This window comes from Varanus komodoensis, unplaced genomic scaffold (assembly GCF_004798865.1).
Source record: "Varanus komodoensis strain SLA01 unplaced genomic scaffold, ASM479886v1 scaffold6_4, whole genome shotgun sequence".
Classification (NCBI taxonomy): Eukaryota; Metazoa; Chordata; class Lepidosauria; order Squamata; family Varanidae; genus Varanus; species Varanus komodoensis.
Window position 1 is genome coordinate 17,722,956 of NW_025336347.1, and position 22,612 is coordinate 17,745,567.

Sequence of the window (22,612 nt, forward strand, 5' to 3'; positions counted from 1 at the left end):
TATCTACTTGTATTTGCATGCTTTCGAACTGCAATGTTGGCAGGAGCTGGGACAGAGCAATGGGAACTCACCCCATCTGTGCATTCGAACTGTTGACCTTTCGATCAAGCAGCCCAGCAGCTCAGCGGTTTAACCCACTGTGCCACCACATCCCTGTTGGAAACCTTAGGAGAGCTAAATGTCAGGTGCAAGAATATTCTACTTGTATCTGCACAAGATCAAGTTACGGACAGTTTTGGGCACATTTCGTACTGCAGCCACTAGCACTAGAACAGTCCCAAAACAATCCTTCCCCAAGACATGGCAGAACTGGTGGCACTGATACAAGCATCTGAAGCAGACCCGTAACACTATCACCACCTTTAAGATGGCAGGACTCTGACACTTTCTATGTTAGGTCAGAGCAATGTAACCAGATAAAGCAAATTAGGTCCAAATATTAACTTGGAATGAATATGCTGATGGAAGCAAAGAATCTGGATGCTATTAATCTTTCCAGAAAGACATTTATTTCTACCAGAATCTTCCTGAATGCAATATTTTGTTGATAACCTTTTTATTATAAGCAAACACCACTGAATTAAAAAATATACTGCCTGCACCTCCCTCCCCCCCCCTCCCAAAATGAATACTGGTTGGTCAGAACAGAACATGGAGTGAAAGAGCAGCATGCCAGCAGCCAAACATGCTCAAGGAACACTGCATATTAAGCTACTTTCAAGCCTTGCCAAGACAAAGTGAGTTGCAAAGACATGTAACAGAGAAACTAAACAGAGATAACAGTGCAACAACAACTTAATCAAGTAGGAATGTAAGGTTAGCTGTAAGATGCTGTGGACAAAAGCTGAAAAGAAAAATGGGCCAGAGTTCAGTGCAAAATTATATCAACAGCAACTAAAGTGATAGCACAGATCAAAATCCCAGTGATGTCATGAAAGTATGTGTTCTGCCCTTAGAACTATGCATTAGCATCCCCAGCAGTCACTAGATACAGCTCTTGTGCTTTTACATGTTGGGGGTCACTTGACTCAGCACACTTTTTATTCCAACTTTTCCAGCTGGAGACTAGTCCTGAATGTCCTAGATAACAAATAAAAGTCAACTGGGGGAAGGGAGGGGGGCCAAATATTCCTCCAGTTAGCTGTGTCTGTTAATGGAAACTTCCCTCCAGTTGCCCATTAGCTTTCTGTTTGCTGGGTCTAGCCGTGGCTAATGTGGCCATTTCATTAGTGAGTTCTCTGCAGAGTGCTGCTGCCCCAGTTTCAAAAGCACCCATAATATCACAATCAGTGATATTCCTTCCTCTCTTTGGAGGGTGCACTCTCCCCCTCTTTGCACAGGAACACACACCTCCACATCTGCCTTTTAAAAAGGCCTCTTGCAGAGGGGGAGCTCCGCAGCAAAAATGCCCTACCCCATGAAGTATACAATACTAACAATTAACCTTTTTTAATTATTAAAATTCCTGCTTAAAATTGGTTGCTGGAATTTTATACATATTTCCTCATTCATTAAACACTGCTCGTGTGAACAGACCAATTGCTCAAGTTGTAAAATATGCAGCTTGTTACTAGCCTTCTTTTCATGAAGCACCATTTCACTTGAAAAATAATTTTGGTTTGCAAAGAAGGAATGGCAGGCTTCTTCAAGTGAATTCCCTCAAACTAATGGTTTGCCCAACTGCATCATTAGAATTTTTTTAAAGTATTTATTTATTTATTTATTTAAAACTTTTACATGCCATCCCCACATGCCTCGACATCTCGGGACGGCTTACAACGTAGAATTAAAACAATAAAACAGTAACAAATACAGTAAATTTATATAAAAACAAAAAAGCGTCTGTTAATGATAAAAATAATTTTTAAAGTAGCCATTAAAAAGGTTTTAACCTGGTGCTGAAAAGAATATAGACTCAGTGCCAAGCACACCTCTCCAGGGAGCGCATTCCATAACCTGGGTGCCACCGCAGAGAAGGCCGTGCTCTGGGTAGTTGTTCTTTTTATCTCCTTTAAAGAGGGCTCCCGGAGCAGAGCCTCTCCCGCAGAGCTTAAGAGGTGCGAGGGCATGTAGGGAAAGTGGCACTCCTTCAGGTATCCTGGTCTCAAGCCGTTCAGGGCTTTATAGGTTAAAACCAGCACCTTGAATTGGGCCCGGACTTCAACTGGGAGCCAGTGGAGCTGATAGAGGACTGGTGTTATGTGAGAGTAACAGCCGGTCCCCCATCAGCAGCCTGGCAGCTCTGCTCTGTACCAGCTGGAGTATCCGGACTGTTTTCAAGGGCAGCCTCATGTAGAGCGCTGCAGTAACCCAAGCGGGAAGTTACCAGAGCATGAATCACTGTTGCTAGGAAGTGCTTGTCCAGGTAAGGGTGCAGCTGGTGAAGCAGCCGAAGCTGTAGGTAAGCACTCCTTGCCACCGCCACCACCTGGGATTCCAGTGACAGCTCTGGGTCAAGGAGTACCCCCAAGCTACAGACCCTGTCCTTTAGAGGGAGTGCTACCCCGTCCAGAACTGGGTCAAAATCACCTGCCTGGAGACCCGCACTGCCCACCAACAGGACTTTCATCTTATCTGGACTGAGGTTCAGTTTATTGGCCCTCATCCAGCCCATTACCAGTGTAATGGAGACAGTGGAGAGCACACTGGAGAGCCACACTGGAGAGCCAGTGTGGTGTGGTGGTTAAGAGCCTGGGACTGGGACTCAGATGACCTGGGTTCTAGTCCCTGCTCAGCCATGGAGCCAACTGGGTGGCTTTGGGCCAGTCACAGACTCTCAGCCCAACCTACCTCACAGGGCTGTTGTTGTGGGGATAAGATGGAGGAGCAGAATGATGTAAGCTGCCTTGAGCCCTTTGTAGGAAAAAGGCAGGATATAAATTGAAAAATAAATAAATAACCTCGGCAAGGCACCGGTTCAGTACAGCCAAAAGTAGACACTAATCAGTAAAACTACAAGCTTCAGTCAACTCAAACTGGATCAGAGGTAGGCCATCTTTTGGCCTGTGGGCATATCTGAAAATCTGAGAAACAGTCCTGGGCAGAACCATTAAGCAGCTACCATGACTGGGCATGTCTAGTCCCAAAGTGCAAACAACCTGACTAGGCAAATAAGATGCCAGCAGCTCTCAGGTTGGCTTCTGGCTTTCCCCTATTGCCTTTGTCCATTCTGCTCAACACAAAGATGCACACACACAGTTGCAGATATCACTGGTTAGAAGATGCTTATTATCATGTTTGTATCATATCATGCACCCTAAGAGACAGGGTCCACAGTCTGGGGGTGCTCCTGGACCTGGATTTGCCCCGGGAATACCAGTGAACTTGGTGGCCAGGGGTGCTTTTCTCCCAACTGCAGCGGATTTATCAACCTCGCCCCTACCTGGACTGACAGAGCATGCAAATAGTTACCCACACTCTGGTAACATCCAGAATAGATTGTTGTAATGTGCTGTACGTGGGACTGCTTTTGAAGGCCGTCCGGAAGTTACAAGAGGTACAGAACTGAGCTGCTTGGTCAGTGACAGGAACACCTAGAACAGCCCATATAACACCTATACAGAAAGAGCTACTGGTTACTACTTGTGTCCTGGGTCAATTCAAGGTGCTTGTGTTGAGATATAAAGCCATAAACAGCTCAGGCCCCGAGCACCTTAAGGAACACCTGTGCCCATATATGTCTACCCAGCCCTTGAGATCTATGCAGGGGCCCTCCTGAATAAGCCATCCCTTAGGGATGTGAGAGGGATGGCAGTGAGGAAGAGGGCCTTTGCTGCTGCTCCCCACATCTGGAATGCTCTCCCTCAGAAGGTTCGCCTGGCAGCTTCTTTATACTCTTTTCGGTTCCAGCTGAAGACCTACCTTTAAAAAAAACATGTTAATATTGGATGCCACTAAACCTCTATTTGTATTTTATTTGTGTTTTAAACGATGTAGTTTATTTATTGGATTTATTATGTTCATTAGGAGTCGTTGGCTGTTGTAGTTTTATAATGGTTTTAATTGTTTGAGTGTGAGCCGCCTAGAGATGCTATGGCACAATAGTGGCGTATGTATAAATAAATAAATGTCCCCCATCACTTAGAAGCTATTCCAGTTACAAGTAAAGAAAATATAAAATATTTTTAAAATAAAATTTGGAGAAAGCAGAAAGTCTTAAGCGGACACTAAGAAAGGCGCCTGGAAGTGCAATGGTACACACAGGCAGCATGCTGCCCACCACTGATCTAGTCCAACTGTGTTAAACTGCCTATTAAAATATGGCTTTGAATAACTGATGAGGTTAAAATAGAAGAGCATACTATGCAGCTCTCACATTTCACTTCCAGTATGACTAGAGCTTAAATACTTCTTCCGCATCCAGTTTGTTTGCAAATATTAGCACACATTTTGCTTTAGGGGTGGAACAACATGCCTTCTTATCCAGCAATATATGAATTGCAGGCAAATGAAGTGAACCATATTCAAATGAAACCAACAGCAGTGTGTGTTTTTCCATCTCTATCCCCAGTGCAACTGACTGGGGAATGCTGGGAGCTGTAGAATTTTTTTCTGTCTAAAGACGAATAGGTTTGTGCTTTAAAGCATTTTTGCTCTGGAATGTTACTGTAATACAGCATCTGCTTACCTTGATTATATGCAGGGGCGGTAAATACGAGGAGGGAAGAGATAGGCAGCCATTAAAATTCTTGCAACAGAACACTCCTTTCCTGGTTCACCCCCAAAATCAGAATGTGTGCGATACACACTTCCTTCTAGCCAGTAAGAAACATCCCCAGCAGTGGAAGGCAGCACAAACATGAGAGCCCTCAGCCTACCTATGTGAATTTGGTGGCTGAGGGAAAGTGAATAGGCCCTTTAACCAAGCTTTTAAAGACACTATTAAGGGGCAGGAAAAGGTTATGATTCTATTTCAAACATTTTCCAAAGAGTTGGGATGGAAACATCTGGCTCTCCAGATGATGCTGGACAGGCAGTCCCATCATGCCTGACCTTTGGCCCTACTGGTTGGGGCTGATGGTAGCTGGAATCCAGCAATGTCTGAGCATCCATAGGCTTTCTATACCTGAGGCAGAGTGGCAAACACAAACATGTTATAACAAGATTCCTGTGCCATGGGCTAAGCTGAGACCAGAGTGGCTAAGGTAGATTTTCAGATGTTTTGGACTTCAACTCACACGAACACCTACCAGCATGGCAAATTGTCAGGAATGTTGGGCATTGTAGTTCAAAACATATAGATATTTACTTTCTGCCCACCCCTAGAAAATAGTGACTGGTCCAAGGTCTCAATCAGTTGACAACCTTACTCCTTCTGAAGGAGTTAGAGAAAGCCAGAAAGGGGATGACTGAAATGCTTTTTCACAAAACAACACTTTCTAGAATAGATAATCTTTAGTAATGATAGATCCAACTCTGGTTCATTGTGAAAGTTGGGGTGAAAAGTGCTTGGCAGCAGCAATATATGTTTTAAAAATCACATCTCATCAAAATAATTTGTGAATAAATGCCTTTCACCAAAATAATTTCTAAGTCCTTTCCACACTCTGAATATCTTTAAAGAGAGGGACATCAACATCAAATTACTTTACCAAGAATTCACGTTCAAAATGGTGCGTGTTCTATTGAAGACAGCAGAAAGAAAGAGAGAAAGGCAGGAAAAAAGAGCACAACAGTCATTATTTTGATGTTAAAGGAGGAGCATTCAACAACAGGAAAGGGAAGAGAGACACAGACATTAGTAATTGGGCACAGTTATGAACACAATGGTCAGACAAACCAGCCTGAAGCTATGCTGTTCTATGGCCCAGAATATATTATCTGCAGACACAAACATCCAGATTGCGCCACATACAAGAACCTCGCCTTGCCCAAGCTCATGCCCTCCAGATGTGTACTGAACTACAATCCCATCACCCCCAACCGTCATGGGCAGGGATGATGGGAGTTGCAGTCCAATAAGTCTGCAGAGCACCAGACTGGATGAAGGCTACAATACAGCCTTCATCACACACAAAAATATTCCATCCCTTTAAAAGGATTGCAGTGAACATAGGAAGCTGTTCTGGCAACTATCCAAAGTCTCAGACAAAAGCTGTCCATCACTGGCGACTGGGTGGTATAAAAATGAGAGAGAGAGAGAGAGAGAGAGAGAGAGAGAGAGAGAGAGAGAGAGAGCGCGCGAGCGCGCGCGCGCGAGCGCCAACCTGGGGCTTCTGCATGCAAACTACAGACTCACAAACTTCAGTTATTGTGGGTGGGAGGAGTTTCTATCAAGGTACTTTTGGTCAGAGTTCAGTCACTGCTGTCTAAGGACAGGCAGCCTTTAATAGTTGTTCAAAATCCACTGATCTCTTCCCAAAGATAGAAGCATCTACAAAAACACGCAGCCTCTCCTGCTGTGAGTCTGATGCTCCTACATCAACACAGGTGAATTCTGCTGCTGCTGGAAGAGAGTGGTCGGCTGGCCAAAGGCACTGACACTCCCCCTGGTCTTGTTATTTCCTGACTTGCCCCTTGGCCACCATGCTTTCTGGCAGAGGAGTCTCTCTGAGGCTTCACTCCCAAGCACATTTACTAGGGAGTGAGCCTAGCAGAACACAGTGGGGCATCTTTATTTACTGAATTTCTATACCACCCAATAGTTTCCATATTCTGGGAAGTTTACAAGAACACAAGACACCTGAGCAGACATGCATAGGATGGATCTGTAAGAAATGGCAAACTGCTGGTGTTATCTGTTGCAATCGTGCTTATTTGGAAAAGATTATTTCAACGAGCAAGGCTTGATTAAGACAACATTGCAAGACATGATAATCTAAGCTGTAAAACAGCCACCCTTAAATCCCATTATGGTTGTATTAATACTGTTTCTCTGTTCAGGACTGTACCAACTCATAATATACATAGGAAAATGCAATGTTTAAATGCCACCTCGCATTATGAAGTGGTATGGTCCTAACTGGGTGAGAAGACGTGTCTAGTCTTCTAAAAAAACAGATGATCAGAAGAGAGAGGTAGGCTGGCTACAGCAGGCTTGTTTCCCAGTTCATCCTGGGAAAGGAATACAACCCAGCTGTACAGAATCTGCCCTGAGGATGGAGAATAAGTGACTTCCAAGCAAAGGTAACTGACCGAGACAAAGAGGTATTTCCAGCTAATTCCAAATGCTATACAAAAGACTCTAGGTTCGCATTGTGCTCTCAGAGAGCATCCTGATGAGGCCTGTTTCTTATTGGGAAGACAACGGCTGGCCAAAGATTAAATGTTTGGGCATCTATACGGTTAATGGTGTCAGCTTTTCCAGGGCCACTCATCTGCCTGCCACCTCCAACAGCCAACCGGCACTATGGGGAGCACTGGCCTGGGGCTGCCCATGGCTTGAAGGTCAGGCTGGACATCATGCAAGTAGCATCCGTAGGCATACACGAGTTCACATCCAGCTAGGTCAGAATGTATCAATAATAAGATAGGAGTATGTATAATATCCCATCTATAATATCCTCTACTGGGAGAGAACATAACACTGTAGCCTTTCTGCAATAGGAGTATCTGAGAAATAGTGCATGAATTGCACTTCTAGCTGTTCTCATTCCTAAGACCCAGGGAAGATTACAGAAGGCAAAAAAGAGCCAGAACAGAACAAACAACTTTGCAAAGGTAGGAAGGGAGATTTTGTTTGATGTGGTTCTTATTATCCTTTTTGAGGTACAACTTTGAGCAATCAAATTGATGGGAGCAGAAATCCTGTCTCCACCGCAACAGTCATTACAGCTGCCACACGGCAGACAAGAGACAGCTTCCCATGTTTTCCAGAGTCCCTTTCTACTCGGTGTTTGTTTTTTTCCCAATGCCACTTGAACAAATTCTCTGTTTGCTTTGGGAGCAAGACACAAAGAAAGTCAAGTGTGCAACAAGATGCAGAGAGAATGTAAGCCAACTAAAATTTTACATGATTTAACTGTATTTATTAAGAGTTATCACACCACAGAATGCTAAGTTTGTAAAGCAACGTGCACACACATGCATCACTATCCATGTTTGGTGATGTTGGAAATGCACTCTGGTCTAAGGCCATTTCAGGGTGTTGCTGGATGAAAATATGTGGATTGTATATTTTGCTATTGTAAATTTTATCAAGTATTCTTCAAAAGAAGCAACACCAGATTTCACACTAGCATTATTTGAATTAAATATTGCTCTCTAAAAATTTCAGCTGTATTAGATTACATTCAATTTCAACATTTTATTCTTTTATTAGCGTTTTTACAGTTCAGTCTCTGGTTATTTTAGAGAATTTTCATTTTTGTTATATATTTAAAAACTAATACAAAAATACTATATTATGTGTATAATGCTTTTTATTCCTGCCTCAGCAGTCCCTGAAAATTTTTTCCTATTTTTGCTGGTCCCCAGCTGTAAAAAGGTTTAAAGCCACTGGTCTAGGCCACTCTCAGTATCAGCTCTACTCAATGAATTTGTGCCAAGGAAACAAAAATAAACATTTGCATCATATCAGTATTAATAGATATTAATCTTGCACAAAGTTGGGCTGTTTAAGCTTTCTTTATTCATATACAGTGTTCCCCAAGAAATTTGGGGGCCCACCTACACTTGCACTGTGGTTGAAAAATGAGAGTCTGCTGCATGCTATGCATTTATCCTAGTATGTAGTTTGTTGTCATAACACCATTATTACCGTTATATCCCAGCTTCTTTGCTCCTGCAAGGAACCCGAAGCAGCTGCCATGGTCATCCTCTTCTCCCTTTCATCCTCACAACAACCCTGCAGTCTCTCAGGTAGGTTAAGCTGTGAGTCCCTGCCTGGCCCGAAGTCACCCAGCAGGCATCGCAGCTGCACGGAGGTTTGCCTTCAGCTCTCCCAAAGCCCAGTCCAGCGCTCTAACTGCTGTGCCACGCTACCTCTTTTAGCCCTCACTTACTTCAGCATCTCTCCTGAAACACGCTGTGAACTGATAGAGGCACCGTTTGCAGAAGGTGCTGCCCTCTTTTGAGAGCAAGGGCTGCTCCTGCTAAAATGCATCACAGTTCAAAAACGACGCAGCAGGCATTAACTAGGAGTTGGTTTACCCCTCATCACAGACTGACTTCACTGACCAGCACTTAGCTCTGGCTTTCCTGGCTGGCTTTGACATTCTGCTCAGCACAAAGATGAGCCTGATGGTGGACCCCAGTGGCTAGAGCAGGGGTCCTCAAACTTTTTGAACAGGGGGCCAGCTGAAAGGTGCTGGCAGTGCAAGCCACCAGGGCAGTGCAGGCAGGGGGGCGCAGGCTGGGGGGGGGGGGACGTGCACAGAGATCATTTTCTGCGAGCGAGTCCAAAATAAACTCCTTGTGAGCAAGCCGGGGCAAAGCACCTGCTTGCTTGCAAGGAGATCATTTTGGACTCGCTCGGAGAAAACAATCTCCTTGCAAGCAAGCCGGCGTCTCACCGCATGCGGCAAGTCCAAAACCTCTATGGCAGGCCAGTTAAATGGGCATGGTGGGCTGGATCTGGGCTGCGGGCCATAGTCTGAGGATCCAGTGGCCAGAGGATGCGTCTATCGTGTCCCACCAAAGGTTCCCCCTTCCAGAAAATGGGGAGGGTATAGTAAGTGAGCAGGAGGCCGGGAAGACAGGAGATTAAGTGCCAGGGATGAACACTGTCATGCTTTGGAGGCTCCTTATGCAGCTGCAGCATTAGTTCTTTTCTTCAGCTGTGCACCTTTTCTAGCGCATTGCACTGACAAGACACCGGACCAGTCCCTGAGGAGGGCAAGTCAGCCTTGGTGCCCTGGAAAAACATCCAAAGGGGTCAGGGCCAAGCAACACCACCATGCTGCTCACTTTGCATCAAGTATCTGTATGGGATAACGGCAGGGCAAGGACATGCTCAGGCGGCACTCCCTGCCTCTTCCATAATATAGATGTCATCTAAAATCCTAATGTTGGATAGAAAAACAGCGAAGCAACACAGTGGAGTGAGAAGCACACCCTCACTTTAAATGCTTATCTACCTGCACAGCGAGTGGCCATCTTCCCGAGATCGGTATGGGCTGGGCTTCTTTGCCAGACAGTGCTTGTTTTCAAGGTAACATTTAACATCATTACTGAAACAGAAGAGACCTTCACCTGCAGGCATGTCCTGGCACGTCTATAGATGGAACCTGGGGGCTCGCATACCTAAAATATGCCGAGATGTAGCATTTTACAGAGAAAGCTTCAGAAGCTTCAGAGTGCTTTGCTGTGTAATCTTTTTAACACTATTATCCCCACATTGATTTTGCACAAAGAGAGATCTGCATGAAGACATCTTGGTGTTTCCATGACTGATATGAGATTGGAACCAAAGACTCATAGCTCGTTCTCCTAACTGCCATATTATGCAACAGCTGATCTACAGTCACCTGTTTCCACTATGAGATGGAATTGCTTCAGTCCCTTTCCCCTTGCTGAAAATCCTTCCCTGAACCAATGCTTTTCCATAGTGATCCTTCAGTGGCATGCCAAAGAACAGCTGTTTGCACCACTGACACAGGAGAACTATTAATTTGAGTGCCTACGAAGACATTCATGAATGACAAGGGCAAGCAGCCTGGACAGAGTCCAGGCTGTGTTAAGTACTGCCAATGCTGTTTGGTGAACCCCATACAGCCCCCCTGGGCTATTAAGAAGAGGAAAGCAGAGGGAAAGTAGTGAAAACTATGAAGTCAAGTCTTATCAAGTATTAATGTAGAAATTTGTAAACACAGAAACACAGAAACAGAGCGAATCAGAAGGGGTCTCCCGGGCCATCTAGTCTGACCCCTGGCTCCAGTCAGCTCCACTCATGTCAAGAGGGCTGAAACAATTTCCTGTGTTATCAAAAAGAAACCCAGAACCAGAACTCTTTATACAATTATGCAGTAAAAGCAAAAGGCCATCAAGGTAGTTTTTAAGACACAAACCATTTGCCTCTTATAAGTACAAAGATTGCCTCCCTACTGCTTAGCAATGAAACCAAGACAGAAATAGGCTGGCAGGAGGGTGAACTCTGAACTCACCTGTTGTAGAAGGTGGAACAGGGGAGGAAGGCGATGTCAGGGGTGAACTTGCCCCAGAACCTGCTGAATAAGAAACATGCACAGTTGCTGAAAAGGTCCAGCCTCAAAATTCCTACTTAACAGCAGACTTGCTGAAAAAACAGCAAGTCCTGAAAGAACAACCAGAAGTGGGCTGCAGGCCAAAGTTAAACAAAATTGGTATGACTGAAAAAAATGGGAGGTACTGAAGGGAACATGCAAAATCAGAATCACAGTTGGGAGGGGGTGAGTTTATCTCTTTCCTTCTTGGCTATAGTCCCAATGAAAATGCTTCCCCCACGCAAAGTGTTTTAATACATTGAGAGAAAAACTTAGAAGTTTCTGTTCCAATGCAAACTAGTAATTTTGAGGGAAGGGACTGGGTTGTCAGGGAGGGAGGGGGTTAAGTTCCCCTTCCACACTGCCATAGCCCTGATCTTCATTGTCCTTGCACCTGCTCTTTTGAATTTGCTTTTTAAAACAGTCATGATGTGGAAAAGTTGGATCTTGGAGTGTGGACCTGTATATTGGGAGAAACCTTCCCTATCCCTAAGCAATGAGGATCTTCTTTCACCACCAGACAATCCCTCTCCTCTTGGCTGATGTCTCCTCCAGGTCCCCCAGCCTCTCATGGAAACACCTCCTCAGGCAACTCTCCAGTCAGGCACTCCACAGCTTCTCCTATTCACCCAGTTAGAAGCCCCCAGGCAATCAAGGCAATCGGCCTCGGGGCTACCAACATTCCACCACCCCCATCTCTGTGTCAACCTCCATCAAGGGGCATCTGCACGTTGTCCAGTTATTCCCTGGTCAGATGCCACCAAGTTCAATGCTGCCTTTCCATATACAGAGAATCTGGTTTCGTTTTCACTTTCATATTAATTGCCAGTTGGCCAGAATGCCACTCAGGCACAAGCATGCAGTAAAATGCATTCATTTTCCTTTTATGGTTAACTCCTTCAGATGTCAAGGGTTGAAATGATACATACCAATTAAACTTTTATCTCAGTTTCTTCATACACGGTAAATACAAGCATTCATTTAACATTATGTAATTTGTCTGTTATCTAAGCTGAAGACTAAGATAAAGGGCCATGAGGCAAAAATGAAAACAAGCATCAAAGAAGTGCAGCTGGCACAAGGACAGCGCTGTTCTGCGTGATTCCCCCCAGGCTAACTGTATCCATGAGACCGGGGCCATCACAGAGTACGCTGATGAATGGCAAACCAGCATAAACACGCCCAAGGCAGAGTAGCGTTCCAGCAAGATACTTTGCTGATTGTACCCTCAGCTAAAGAGTGAGAGACTTGCAGGTGGGTTTTGCCAAATCAACAGCCAAGAGGAAGACTAAATAATACCACCAAAAGGGCTGCAAAGAACTGAATTATTGATTACAGTAAGAAACGGCAATAGCAAAAACACAAGGGTCAAACTAGGCATGATGGGAGATGCATGAGCCTAATGATTTTTTTTAAATAGTGAAATGTAACAGCAGAAAGATAAGTGGTGGGTGGTGCTCGCCCACACAGGGACAAGGCCCAGATCAGCTGCTATGAGCAGAGGTGAAATTTTGCATCAAACAGCTGTGACATTCATTATTAGAGCTGCTGGTCTCTGAGAACTCATCAAATTTACACTGAGAAGAAAGCAACTGTCTGGATGGTGCTGGTGGACTGCTTTGATCAGGGCAGGTCAGCACCAATCGTCACTCCCACAAGCAAAAAAACTACCAACAAAATCCTAAACACCTCAATCACTCTCTTGGAGAAAGCCTGAGAAGTTCACTGCTTGATATTTGACAACCTTTAGACAAGAGTGGGAACAGTTTTCCTCAGTGTTTCAGAGGGATCTGGAACACCAGGACAAAAACCTTACTCCAGTGCCACATGTCACAACAGAAACTTTTGTCCTACTATAGTTACCTGAATTGTTGGAGTTGCTGTATTTCATTGTTTGTTCTTCTCCACTCTCAAAGGCTGAGCGTTTAGACTTCTATAGGCATCAAACCCAGACAGAGAAGAAACAGTTAGCTGCTGCTTCATATCCTTCCCCTCATTTTCCAAAGGACCTGACATTTTACATTCCCTATCCCTATTAGAATTAGTACAGTGCCCAAATTCTGACTTAAGGGACCAAGTGTGCTTATACAATGCTGTCGATTGCCATGGTTGCTTCCTTTCTGAACAGCACAAGTTCCAGCCTCAGTGTTTAACTGCAGCTAGTGTTCACCACTACTGTTGCAGCATAACGTCAGTTTCAAAATCATGAGACCTGGATTCCAAATCTTCCCGTCATCTATTAGCTAGGAATGCTCTTCTGATAGCCTCTTCATGCAGATGGAAAAGAAAGATGGCTCCCTTTGTTGAGAACCTTTCCTTCACCCGTTGAGAACAGAGTTCTGCAATCTGGTGCCCCCTAAATGTTTGGGACGGACTCCCAGGATCCCCAGCCAACATGGCTCATGGTCATGAATGCTGGGAGTTGTCATCCAAACCATCTAGAGAACACTGGATCGGAGATGACTGCTTTTGGTTTTTCCATTCCTGCAGGAAACAGCCTTCAGAAGGAAGAATTCCTTGGTCCAACAGTGGCATACAACTGTGATGAGCAATAAGTAAAACAGGCAACCACTCACTCAGATACTCAGTAAATGACTATAATAGGTTGCATCCATTGGCATGATTCTGTTAGCACAAATGACATTCCACTAACAGAAACCAAGTACCAAACTATGCCCAAGGCAAGAATCCAACTAAAGTTCCTGTTACACAACTGCTTGCAGATCATCAGTTTACAAAGTGCTCTGCTAGTTCTTGCACAACAGGGAAAAGCAGCAGAGCTCTGCTGGCACGATTCTGTCTGCTAACATTATGCTGGATTTAGGCCAATGGAAACAAGTTTTAGCAACAGATTTTATTCAGCTTGTATTGCAATGATGCTTACTTTTCGTGCCAAGATCTTCCTCCTTTTCTTCTCTTCCTCTGATCCATGATGAGACTGAGCTCTTGTCAGCCTTCTGTGATGATGAATCTTTTAAGGAGAGTAAACGATACGACTTACTTTCAAATTACGATTATGATTATATGTTTAAAAGAAAAAACATTTCCTGAAGATGTAATTTAAGCCTGTTTTGGTGCTCTTCTTCCCGTAGAGCATGTGTGTTCCCTCTTCTTTAATGACTTCCTCTATACTGGAGAACTGTCAATCACATGCTACCATCACTGTTTCCTTGAACCCAGGCCTCTCCAACTGCATTAACAGGCTATGGTTCTGATATGCTATCCTGTGCTCATTATTTCTGAACAGTATTTCTGAAGCACACCATAAACTTGACTGAGGCACTGTCAGCCCAACTAAAGGGTAAACTGAAAAATTACCAGTTTCTGCTCTTCCGCTAGTCTTTTCTCTATGCTTTCTTTGGCAGTCTTCAGTGCTTCTTTTAACTTGGTGGGAATCTGAGGAGTGAAAGAAAAATTTTATAGCATCACTACTGAATCTAATCATCCCATGTTGGATTTCAAGCAAATATCCTCTAAAAATCTGATGGGGCTTGGGAACCCCAGAAGGAGGCTCACTCATTTCCAAGTGCCAACCCAATCTATTTTAACTGGTATAGGTAGCATACTAAAATTACTTTCCAAGGCAGGTTATGGGTGCCATCTCTATCTCCAAAGAACAGACCCAGCATGTTTTCAGGCTATAAAGCTGTGCAAAGGACTTAACTGGGATCAGACTGAAAAACAGTTGAAATCCTATCACAAACAAGTTGTCAAACAGTGTCAGTCAACTGTACCTTAAACTGTGTTTTTTCTGAATTTGTTAAAAGGACATCACTGAACAGCCTGAGGAAGAAACAGAAAAGACACTTTCAAAACCACATCTAGTCCTCTTTTACACTGTGCATTATCTGCTCTTGAGATAAGAGTTCCCCTTTCATTTTAACTGTTCTGCAGCTACATCTGGTAGGCTATTTGGATGAGACATCAAGTTCAACCCAGGTAGGTAATGGCATCACCAAAATTAATACAACTGGGTGAGATGCCATGTGACTCTCAACCAGTGAGGGCGCAGTTCAAGCAGCCACTTACACAGGACATAGCTGCAGTAGAACCTTAGATGGCCTGCACGGTCATGGAAACCAAAGCCAGCTCTAAGAACTGTGAACAAAGAGACAGCGTCACTCTGCCACCAAGGACTTACGGCATTTGCAGAAGCCGGGAAACAGTTGGCATGCCATTCTTCATGGCTTCAGGAGAAAGAATGGATTCCAGTACAGTCACTAAAGAGGGGATTGAGGGGAGGGAGAGAGAAATGGAGAAATTACGTTCAAGGGAGCACTACCACCACAAGGAGGAAGATCTTGTAGTATCTGCTTTGCCTTGACTGGAGGACAAAGGATGGTATGCTAGCAGGAAGAAGGGCAGAGGAAAATGCTCAGTAAGAGCTGTGCGTGTCTCTTAGAAATGCTTTTGGATATCCTGGGAGCAGGCCACTTTTTACAAGAAACATTGCTCAAAAAAAGGCAACACAAGGAACACAGTGAAAGATTTTTGCTATCCCATCTTTCAGGAATCTTGGGCATTAGAAGTTCATTTTTTAAACTATCGCAAAATGTACAAATCACAGATTCCTAGCAAGAATTAGAGACTGCCTGGAGAAGACTCAGAAATATGGAAGACCAGTTCACTTAATCCCTGCTTTTAGCAGTAGAGATATTGGACCACTCAAATCAGTAGGAAAAAAGGCTATAGGCTGTGTGTGGATGAGCCTTACAGCTGGATAAAAAAACCCCACCAATAATACAAGTTTCTTTCTGAACGAGACTGAATTGTTGCTTCAAGTGCATACTGACCTACAGATGTGGATGGTGCTGGAGGGAAACTGTCTACAGGAACAGAGTCTGGCGGTCTCCCATAAGTCATTTCATATAGCAAGTGACCAAAGCAATGCACGTCAACACCTTCTAAAGTCTGCAAATGAAGAGGGGTTTTTTCAAAAATCAAGTTTGCTAGAATATTTGTCACAGAATCCTATTAATGTTTACTCACAGAATATTCCAAAAAGGTGCTAAATGCTGTACAGTGAGCAACTACTAATTTCTAGCTTGTTATAGGTTTAGAGTTTTATTCTAAAATATACTAGAAAATATACTAGAAAAATAATTATGGTATAGAAATTAATATATACCCTTTCTTCACCCACTTAAATTACTAGTGCAAAGGTAAGTAGTATTTGATGCTTTGTCCTATTTATCCTAGTTTTCATTTAACTACGACAAATGCATATACGTAATAAAATTTGGGTATATTTGGTTGAGTGGTTACTACGATAATCTGATGTCATAGATTGGTAAGTAATGGACAGCACTGTTCTATGTCACCCACCCTTGAGGCAGACATGAAGGCTTATGTCCATCTAGTGCAGGGCATAAAGCATAGCAGGGGCAATTTTGGCTTCCTAGATCAAGTGTTCTGGAGAGGGAGGAAAGGAGGAAGGGGCAGACCCCAGCATTCTCCCCTCCCTGCCCCCAGCCACTCCTTTAACCCTCCCCAAGGTTAATGTCTGGTTCCTTCTGCACCTGCTGCAAGGGGTAGGGCAGAGGGTCCAGATTCAAGGTCCCAGCTCTGCATCAGGGGACCTTGGCACTGGGACTCTGAATAATCCTATGGCCCCAGACAATGTCAGGAGACTCCAGATCATACCCTTAGTGTAAAGGTAAAAGCTAAAGGTTTCCCCTTGAGATTAAGTCCAGTCATGCCTGACTCTAGGGGGCGGTGCTCATCTCCGTTTCCTAGCCGAAGGAGCCACTGTTTGTCCGCAGACAGTCTCCACGGTCATGTGGAACGCTGTTACCTGCTCACCAAAGTGGTACCTTTTCATCTACTTGCATGTGCATGCTTTCGAACTGCAAGGTTGGCAGAAGCTGGGACAGAGCAACGGGAACTCACCCCGTTGTGCAGATTTGAACCGGCGACCTCTCGATCAACCAGCCCAGCAGCACAGCAGTTTAAACCACCGCGCCACCTGCAGGCCCTTACCCTTAGTGTACATATATATTATTGTTTTCATGAACATGATGTGGAAATAAAATTTAAATGTAAAAAAGGCTACAATCCTGTACATACTTACCTGGAAGTAAGACCTGTTGAGTGCAACAGAATTTACTTCAAAGTAGCTTTCAGTGTAAGGGATTCAAAAATTTGAGGGATTCTGCTCAGGAATAGACATAAAGTGCTGCCTTTGTCTATGTTTTACACTCATGGTTAAAGCACATTATGGAAATGTTTTTAAACAGCACAGCACGATGTGTTCAGCAAGACTCCTTACAACAGTTCCATGCAATTAAAACATGTCAGAATGGTCAGGACTACCAAGAAGGTGAAGCTACAATCAGATAGGTTTCGTGTTGTAACAGTGTTAACCTTTCTCAAGGATCACAAACCCTCACCTCCCATCTTTCTGTCAGTACTTCAGTCAGTTGAGCAAGCCCAAAGCACCCACAGTTTAATGTGTGATCACCACATAGTGAATTCCCATGCAGAAAGTATTTGCCCAACGTACATTAATTTTACGGAACTGTGTAAAATACGACCGGTAGAAGGATGGAAGTCCCAGCAATGAATTTTCTAAGTCCAGTAACCTGCACGTATCTCCATCCAACATCACATTGGATGCATGAAGATGGCCATATGGAAATCCTCTCTCATGCAAGAACTTTAAGACCTAGGAGAGCAAAAAGGGAGCGATTTAGAGTGACTGAGAAAATGAACAACCCTGGTAAGAAAAGAAAGTAAGAACCACCATGCTGGATCCATCTGTTCCAGTGTTCTGTTCACACAGTGACCAACCAGCTGTGGGAAACTCAGAGGGACATGACTGACGTAGCACCTTTCCGATCATGTTTTCCAGCAGCTGACCTACATGGCATACTGCCTCTCATGCTGGAGGTTGCTCTCAGACATCAGGGCTAAGATGATAGCCTTATTCTCTTTAAAGCTATGGGAACTGGTGGCCATTACTGCATCTTATGGAAGCACGTTCCCTACTCTAACCATGCACTATGACTTCTTTTGATTTGTCCTAAATCTCATACTTGACCAGCTTTGTGGGATGACCATGGATTATGAGACTAAACAGTCCCAGACATTACAACCTTTCATCACAGGGAAGTTGCTCCAGTCCTTCGATCATTTTAGCTGTCTTTTTTTGGGCAGTTTTTCCAATTCTATACTATCCAGACCTGTATACACTATTACAAGTAAGGCCATAGGTGCGGTTTATCAATTAAATAAATAAGTGTGGTCACGCCATAGATACATATAAGGACTGTATGATATTGACAATTTAATTTTCAATGACATGCTTATTATTCCTAACCCTGATTTTGCCTTCTTATACAGCAACTGCAGACTAGGTCAACATTTCATCAAGCCACATCCATCCTACAGGATGCGCATCAGCATTTTGTACCACTTCATTTGGCTACATCACATATCAAGTACATTTCAGGTAAGTGTGGATTTGGATTTACTACCACTTCCAAAAAAGAACGTTGGTGAAGAATGCATTTGTTGCTTGCCCTGATGGACTCAACAGCCATGAGGGCGCGGCTCCACATTTCCGATTTGAGCCAACCTGCTCGGTTCCTCTGAGCCTGTCACATGAATGCCTGGCAGTGTGACCAGAAGTCCACACAGCGGTCCTCACCCAGACTAAAGCAGCACAGCAAGTGTCTGCCCACTGAGCTCTTACAGTGGACACATCTCCTCAAGGCTGCTTTGACAGCCATCGGAGGATGGGGAGAAAGAGAGGGAGATAGTGAAGAAAAATCTATAAAAAGAGAGGCCGATAGGAGGGTTTTCTGCTTTGGAGCAAAGGTAGGGGAAAAAATGGGTTTTCAGAAAGGTTGAAAAAATGAAGCAAGTGGAAAAAGAGAGATGATAGATCCGTAAAAGATTAGATAAAAATCTACAAGGTAATACAAATCGTAGAAGTGCCAGGAAATACCTTGAGGCACCCAAAACAGTGGTTGGAAAAGAACAGGGGAAAATCACTGGATTACATGTACATATGCATATACTCCCATCAGAACAAGTTTAGCCAGGAAAAGCTTTCAGATAGTAGAGTCCACACAGGTGCAGAGCCCATATGTGTGATGCACAGAAACCACAAAGAACTATTGCTCAACAGCAATCTTTTTTTTTTCCAACTTGGGATATATTTTGCAGGAAAGATATCAAACTATGATACTTCTCTACCCACACATATGAGGGCACTACTCCTGAATTTTCTCTGGAAGGGTTTTTTTAGATTTTGTATTCCAATGTAACATGTTTAGCATGTACAGAAGAACACTGCAATTAACTTGGACTTTGGATACCCCTTTAGTTGCTGTACCGATAAATCTTATCTTGGAATGAATTTTCCATCTTAACTATAAATGTATGTTAGATTACAAAACCTTTACCTCTAGTATTTGTCTGCCAAACATTTTAATTTGCTGGAGTTCAAGACCCTGAATTTTCTTAGGGTTGCAGTACTTCTTCAGAAATTGATCTTTTGGTTTTGCCTTAAAAAAAGAAACTGCTGTTATATTAATGTCAAACAATGCAGACGATACCATACGGGTGCCACCTGATTTAAGAAATTGTAGCTGACTAATCATTTAAGTTTTGGACTAAGTGATTATATCTGCATATGAATAAAGTGAACCCTGAGGCAAAAATACACATATAACTTTGTTTTTAAATGAGAGGGCTATGCTAAGCATCGTCTTAGAAGAAGCACTCATGCTTGTGGAAGGGAGAAGGGGCGGAATGCCCCTTATTGGGTTCTTAAAAAACCTGAATGGAAGCACCAAAACAGGATGAAATGTTAAAGAGTTCTTTCAGCAGGGCAATCTTACAAGCCCAAATTATGAAAAGGCAAGGCCAGCTTCCAAAGATGTGCCTATCTTTCCTACACTGTTCCAAGAATCTGGATTTGTAAGACTGTCCCTGATGAAGCTGCTCTAACTCTGAAAAGGGTTGGAACTTTTTAAGGGCTTTTTAAGTGTTCACCTTCTCCAGTTTTTGTAAATGGTTTACCCATTTAAAACAATACACATATAATCAACAACTTAATTATATTATTATAACCATCATATTACATTTATTGCCTGCTCTTTTTTGAACAACACAAGGTTCTCCTCCTTTCTCTTTTATCATTACAACAACCCTATAAGGCACATTAGGTTGAATCAGTAATTTGCCAAAAGTCACCAAATGAGATTCATGGCTGAGGGAACTAGACCCCCAAGTCCAGGTTCAACACTCTAACCACTTTACCCCACTGGCTCTCCAGTTATTAATATAAGTTTCTTTTTAAATGATCAAATGCTGCAGACATAAAAACATGCTGTCCCCATAAAATGCATGCTCAATTCCATGTTCCTATGTATACCCAAAACATTATGCCTCAAGAGCATACTCACCCTACCTTATATATCAGATCTTTTAGTGTTCCTTTTTCATTGAAAGGCCTAATTACTAGTGCAGAAGATTCGTTGGCTGTTGCAAAAGTGACTTTGTAAATATAAGGATGCTGTCAAAAGAAAGAAAACAGTTTATTAACAGCTATATCCTATACATATTTACTCACAGACACCCAACCCCAGAGTGCTCTAGGCTTCCTCTGAAGGAGGTGTGCATAGAATCACTGCCCAGGTTACGTAGGTTTCATTAAACCCCATATTCCACTCAATGTATTAGCAAAAGTCCTAGGTACTCTAATTGCATGTGTTGATTAAAAATAAAGGAACTTTATCCCCTGGGCTAAAGCAGAGACCCTTTCAATTCACATTTAAATCAAGTGGGAGTTTGGAAGTGGCAAAAGGAAGAGGCCAAGAGAAGCATCATTTGGGCCAAAGTAGACTGTTTGGGTAAGCGTCTAAGGTTTGGGTAACCCTAAACACCACCAAAGAATTGCTTACCTAATGTAGTGGTGTCATAGCAGTGGTACCCAATGGGGCAGAACAGGAAATGGGGAACAGCAAAATAATGTCAGGACGCAAGGATAGATTTCCTAGGCATTATGCATACCAGACTCTCCAGCCAGGAGCCTTTCAGATAGCTTGAATTACAACTCCCAGCATTCTTGACCACTGGCCATGCTAGCAAGGGCTGATGGGAGCTGATGTTCAAAACATCTGGAGGGCATCAGGTTCTGGAAAACTGATATAGAGGGAAGAGAGAGAACCACAAATGACACTCTTGGAGGAATCCACACATTTACTGTTGTCTAATTTGCTCTACCAAGTTAAAGCAGCCATGTCTACTTTGCCTCCAAGGTTTTCTGCAGCCTGTGGACAATTAAGAGATATATTCATACCATTATGTTTTGATATATTCAAAGTAGACAATAATATGATCAAGAATTGACCACAATATAATTTTCCCACCCTCATTTTCTTTTTAAAAGAAATGACAAACATTTTACAACCAAAATTAGCAGGCTCTCATTTTTGTGCCTGAAAACTAGTGGGATGCTGTCTGGTTAAGACCTGCTCAGAATTGGAGTAGGCACACACTGATTCTCTGTATTGCCACACAGTATTTTATGTAATATTTATTAGATTTGTTCTCCTCCTTTTTTTCTTTTTGAAAAACTCACAAGTAGCTTACATCATTCTCCTGCTGTTCTCAATCTCTCACAGCCACAACCCTATGAGGTAGGTTGCTCTGGCTGGCTGAGCAAGGACTAGAAACCAGATCGCCTGAGCCCAGCCCTGCACTCTTGACCACTTAACCCCACTGGCTCTTTAAGAAAACATCATCTGGCCTCATTCACAGAATTTTATGGAGGCAGGAGATCACCTTGCCATATCCCCATGTTTCCCCACCCTTTTTTCATCCTTTTTCTTACTGCACAAGTTCTGTGAAGGAGATAAATGAATGGAATAGCTGCACAGTGTCCTCAGGCTGCTGACCTAGGTGCTGACCATCCTGAAGCACCCTCTGCCTCCAAAACAGTTACCCAGCCAAACAGGTGCTCCTGAACCCTTGGCCACCCATGGCAATCACCTGGGTCAGTTCTATGGATGGGCTGACTCTGGTTTAAGGCATTTAAAGCAACCATTCTTATATATGTCAGGAAAACTAGATTCAAAGTAAGAGTGTTTAAGCTGGCAAAAGTTTCACAAGTGACAGAAGGTCTAAACATGAGGTATGTGAATTTCTCCATTCTGAGTTGTCCAAACAAATCAAGATTTGTTGTCCAAACACATTAAGGAGTTGTGGACACATATTTTGAAACAGGTAGTGTATATTCCTTGTTTCCCAACTCAACTTAAATCTGCCCTTCCTCACAGGGACATCTGTGCCAATCTTTATAGCTGCTTAATGTTAATCATCAGCTCCCATTCCTCACATCTTTCCTTACAAAATGTAAATTAAATGTGGCCATTCTTCATTATGAATATGTCAAATTACTACCATTAACCCAGCTAGACTAGTCATGCCACATCAAAAACCTCCTGCCTCAGGCTGTCCAACCAGGTGTCCTTCTGCCATGC

The 22,612-nt window shown here is 43.3% G+C and overlaps 1 protein-coding gene across 7 annotated transcripts in view; it reads right to left on the reverse strand.

Moving 5' to 3' along the window:
* Positions 1 to 22,612, reverse strand: part of PXK (PX domain containing serine/threonine kinase like) — a 31,294-nt gene that overhangs the window by 2,703 nt on the left and 5,979 nt on the right. For 2 of the 7 annotated variants that reach the window (XM_044451748.1, XM_044451747.1), the window contains exons 4-14: positions 20,539 to 20,643; positions 19,529 to 19,630; positions 17,623 to 17,784; positions 15,914 to 16,031; positions 15,262 to 15,340; positions 14,855 to 14,903; positions 14,439 to 14,516; positions 14,005 to 14,091; positions 12,984 to 13,053; positions 11,043 to 11,105; positions 5,592 to 5,621 (exon numbers count right to left, since the gene is read on the reverse strand). In XM_044451748.1, the coding sequence (XP_044307683.1) occupies positions 5,605 to 5,621; positions 11,043 to 11,105; positions 12,984 to 13,053; positions 14,005 to 14,091; positions 14,439 to 14,516; positions 14,855 to 14,903; positions 15,262 to 15,340; positions 15,914 to 16,031; positions 17,623 to 17,784; positions 19,529 to 19,630; positions 20,539 to 20,643 (930 nt within the window). In that variant the 3' untranslated portion in view covers positions 5,592 to 5,604. The remainder of the gene's footprint in view (positions 1 to 5,591; positions 5,622 to 11,042; positions 11,106 to 12,983; positions 13,054 to 14,004; positions 14,092 to 14,438; positions 14,517 to 14,854; positions 14,904 to 15,261; positions 15,341 to 15,913; positions 16,032 to 17,622; positions 17,785 to 19,528; positions 19,631 to 20,538; positions 20,644 to 22,612) is intronic. The other 5 variants (XM_044451745.1, XM_044451744.1, XM_044451743.1 and 2 more) reach the window with 3 other exon arrangements.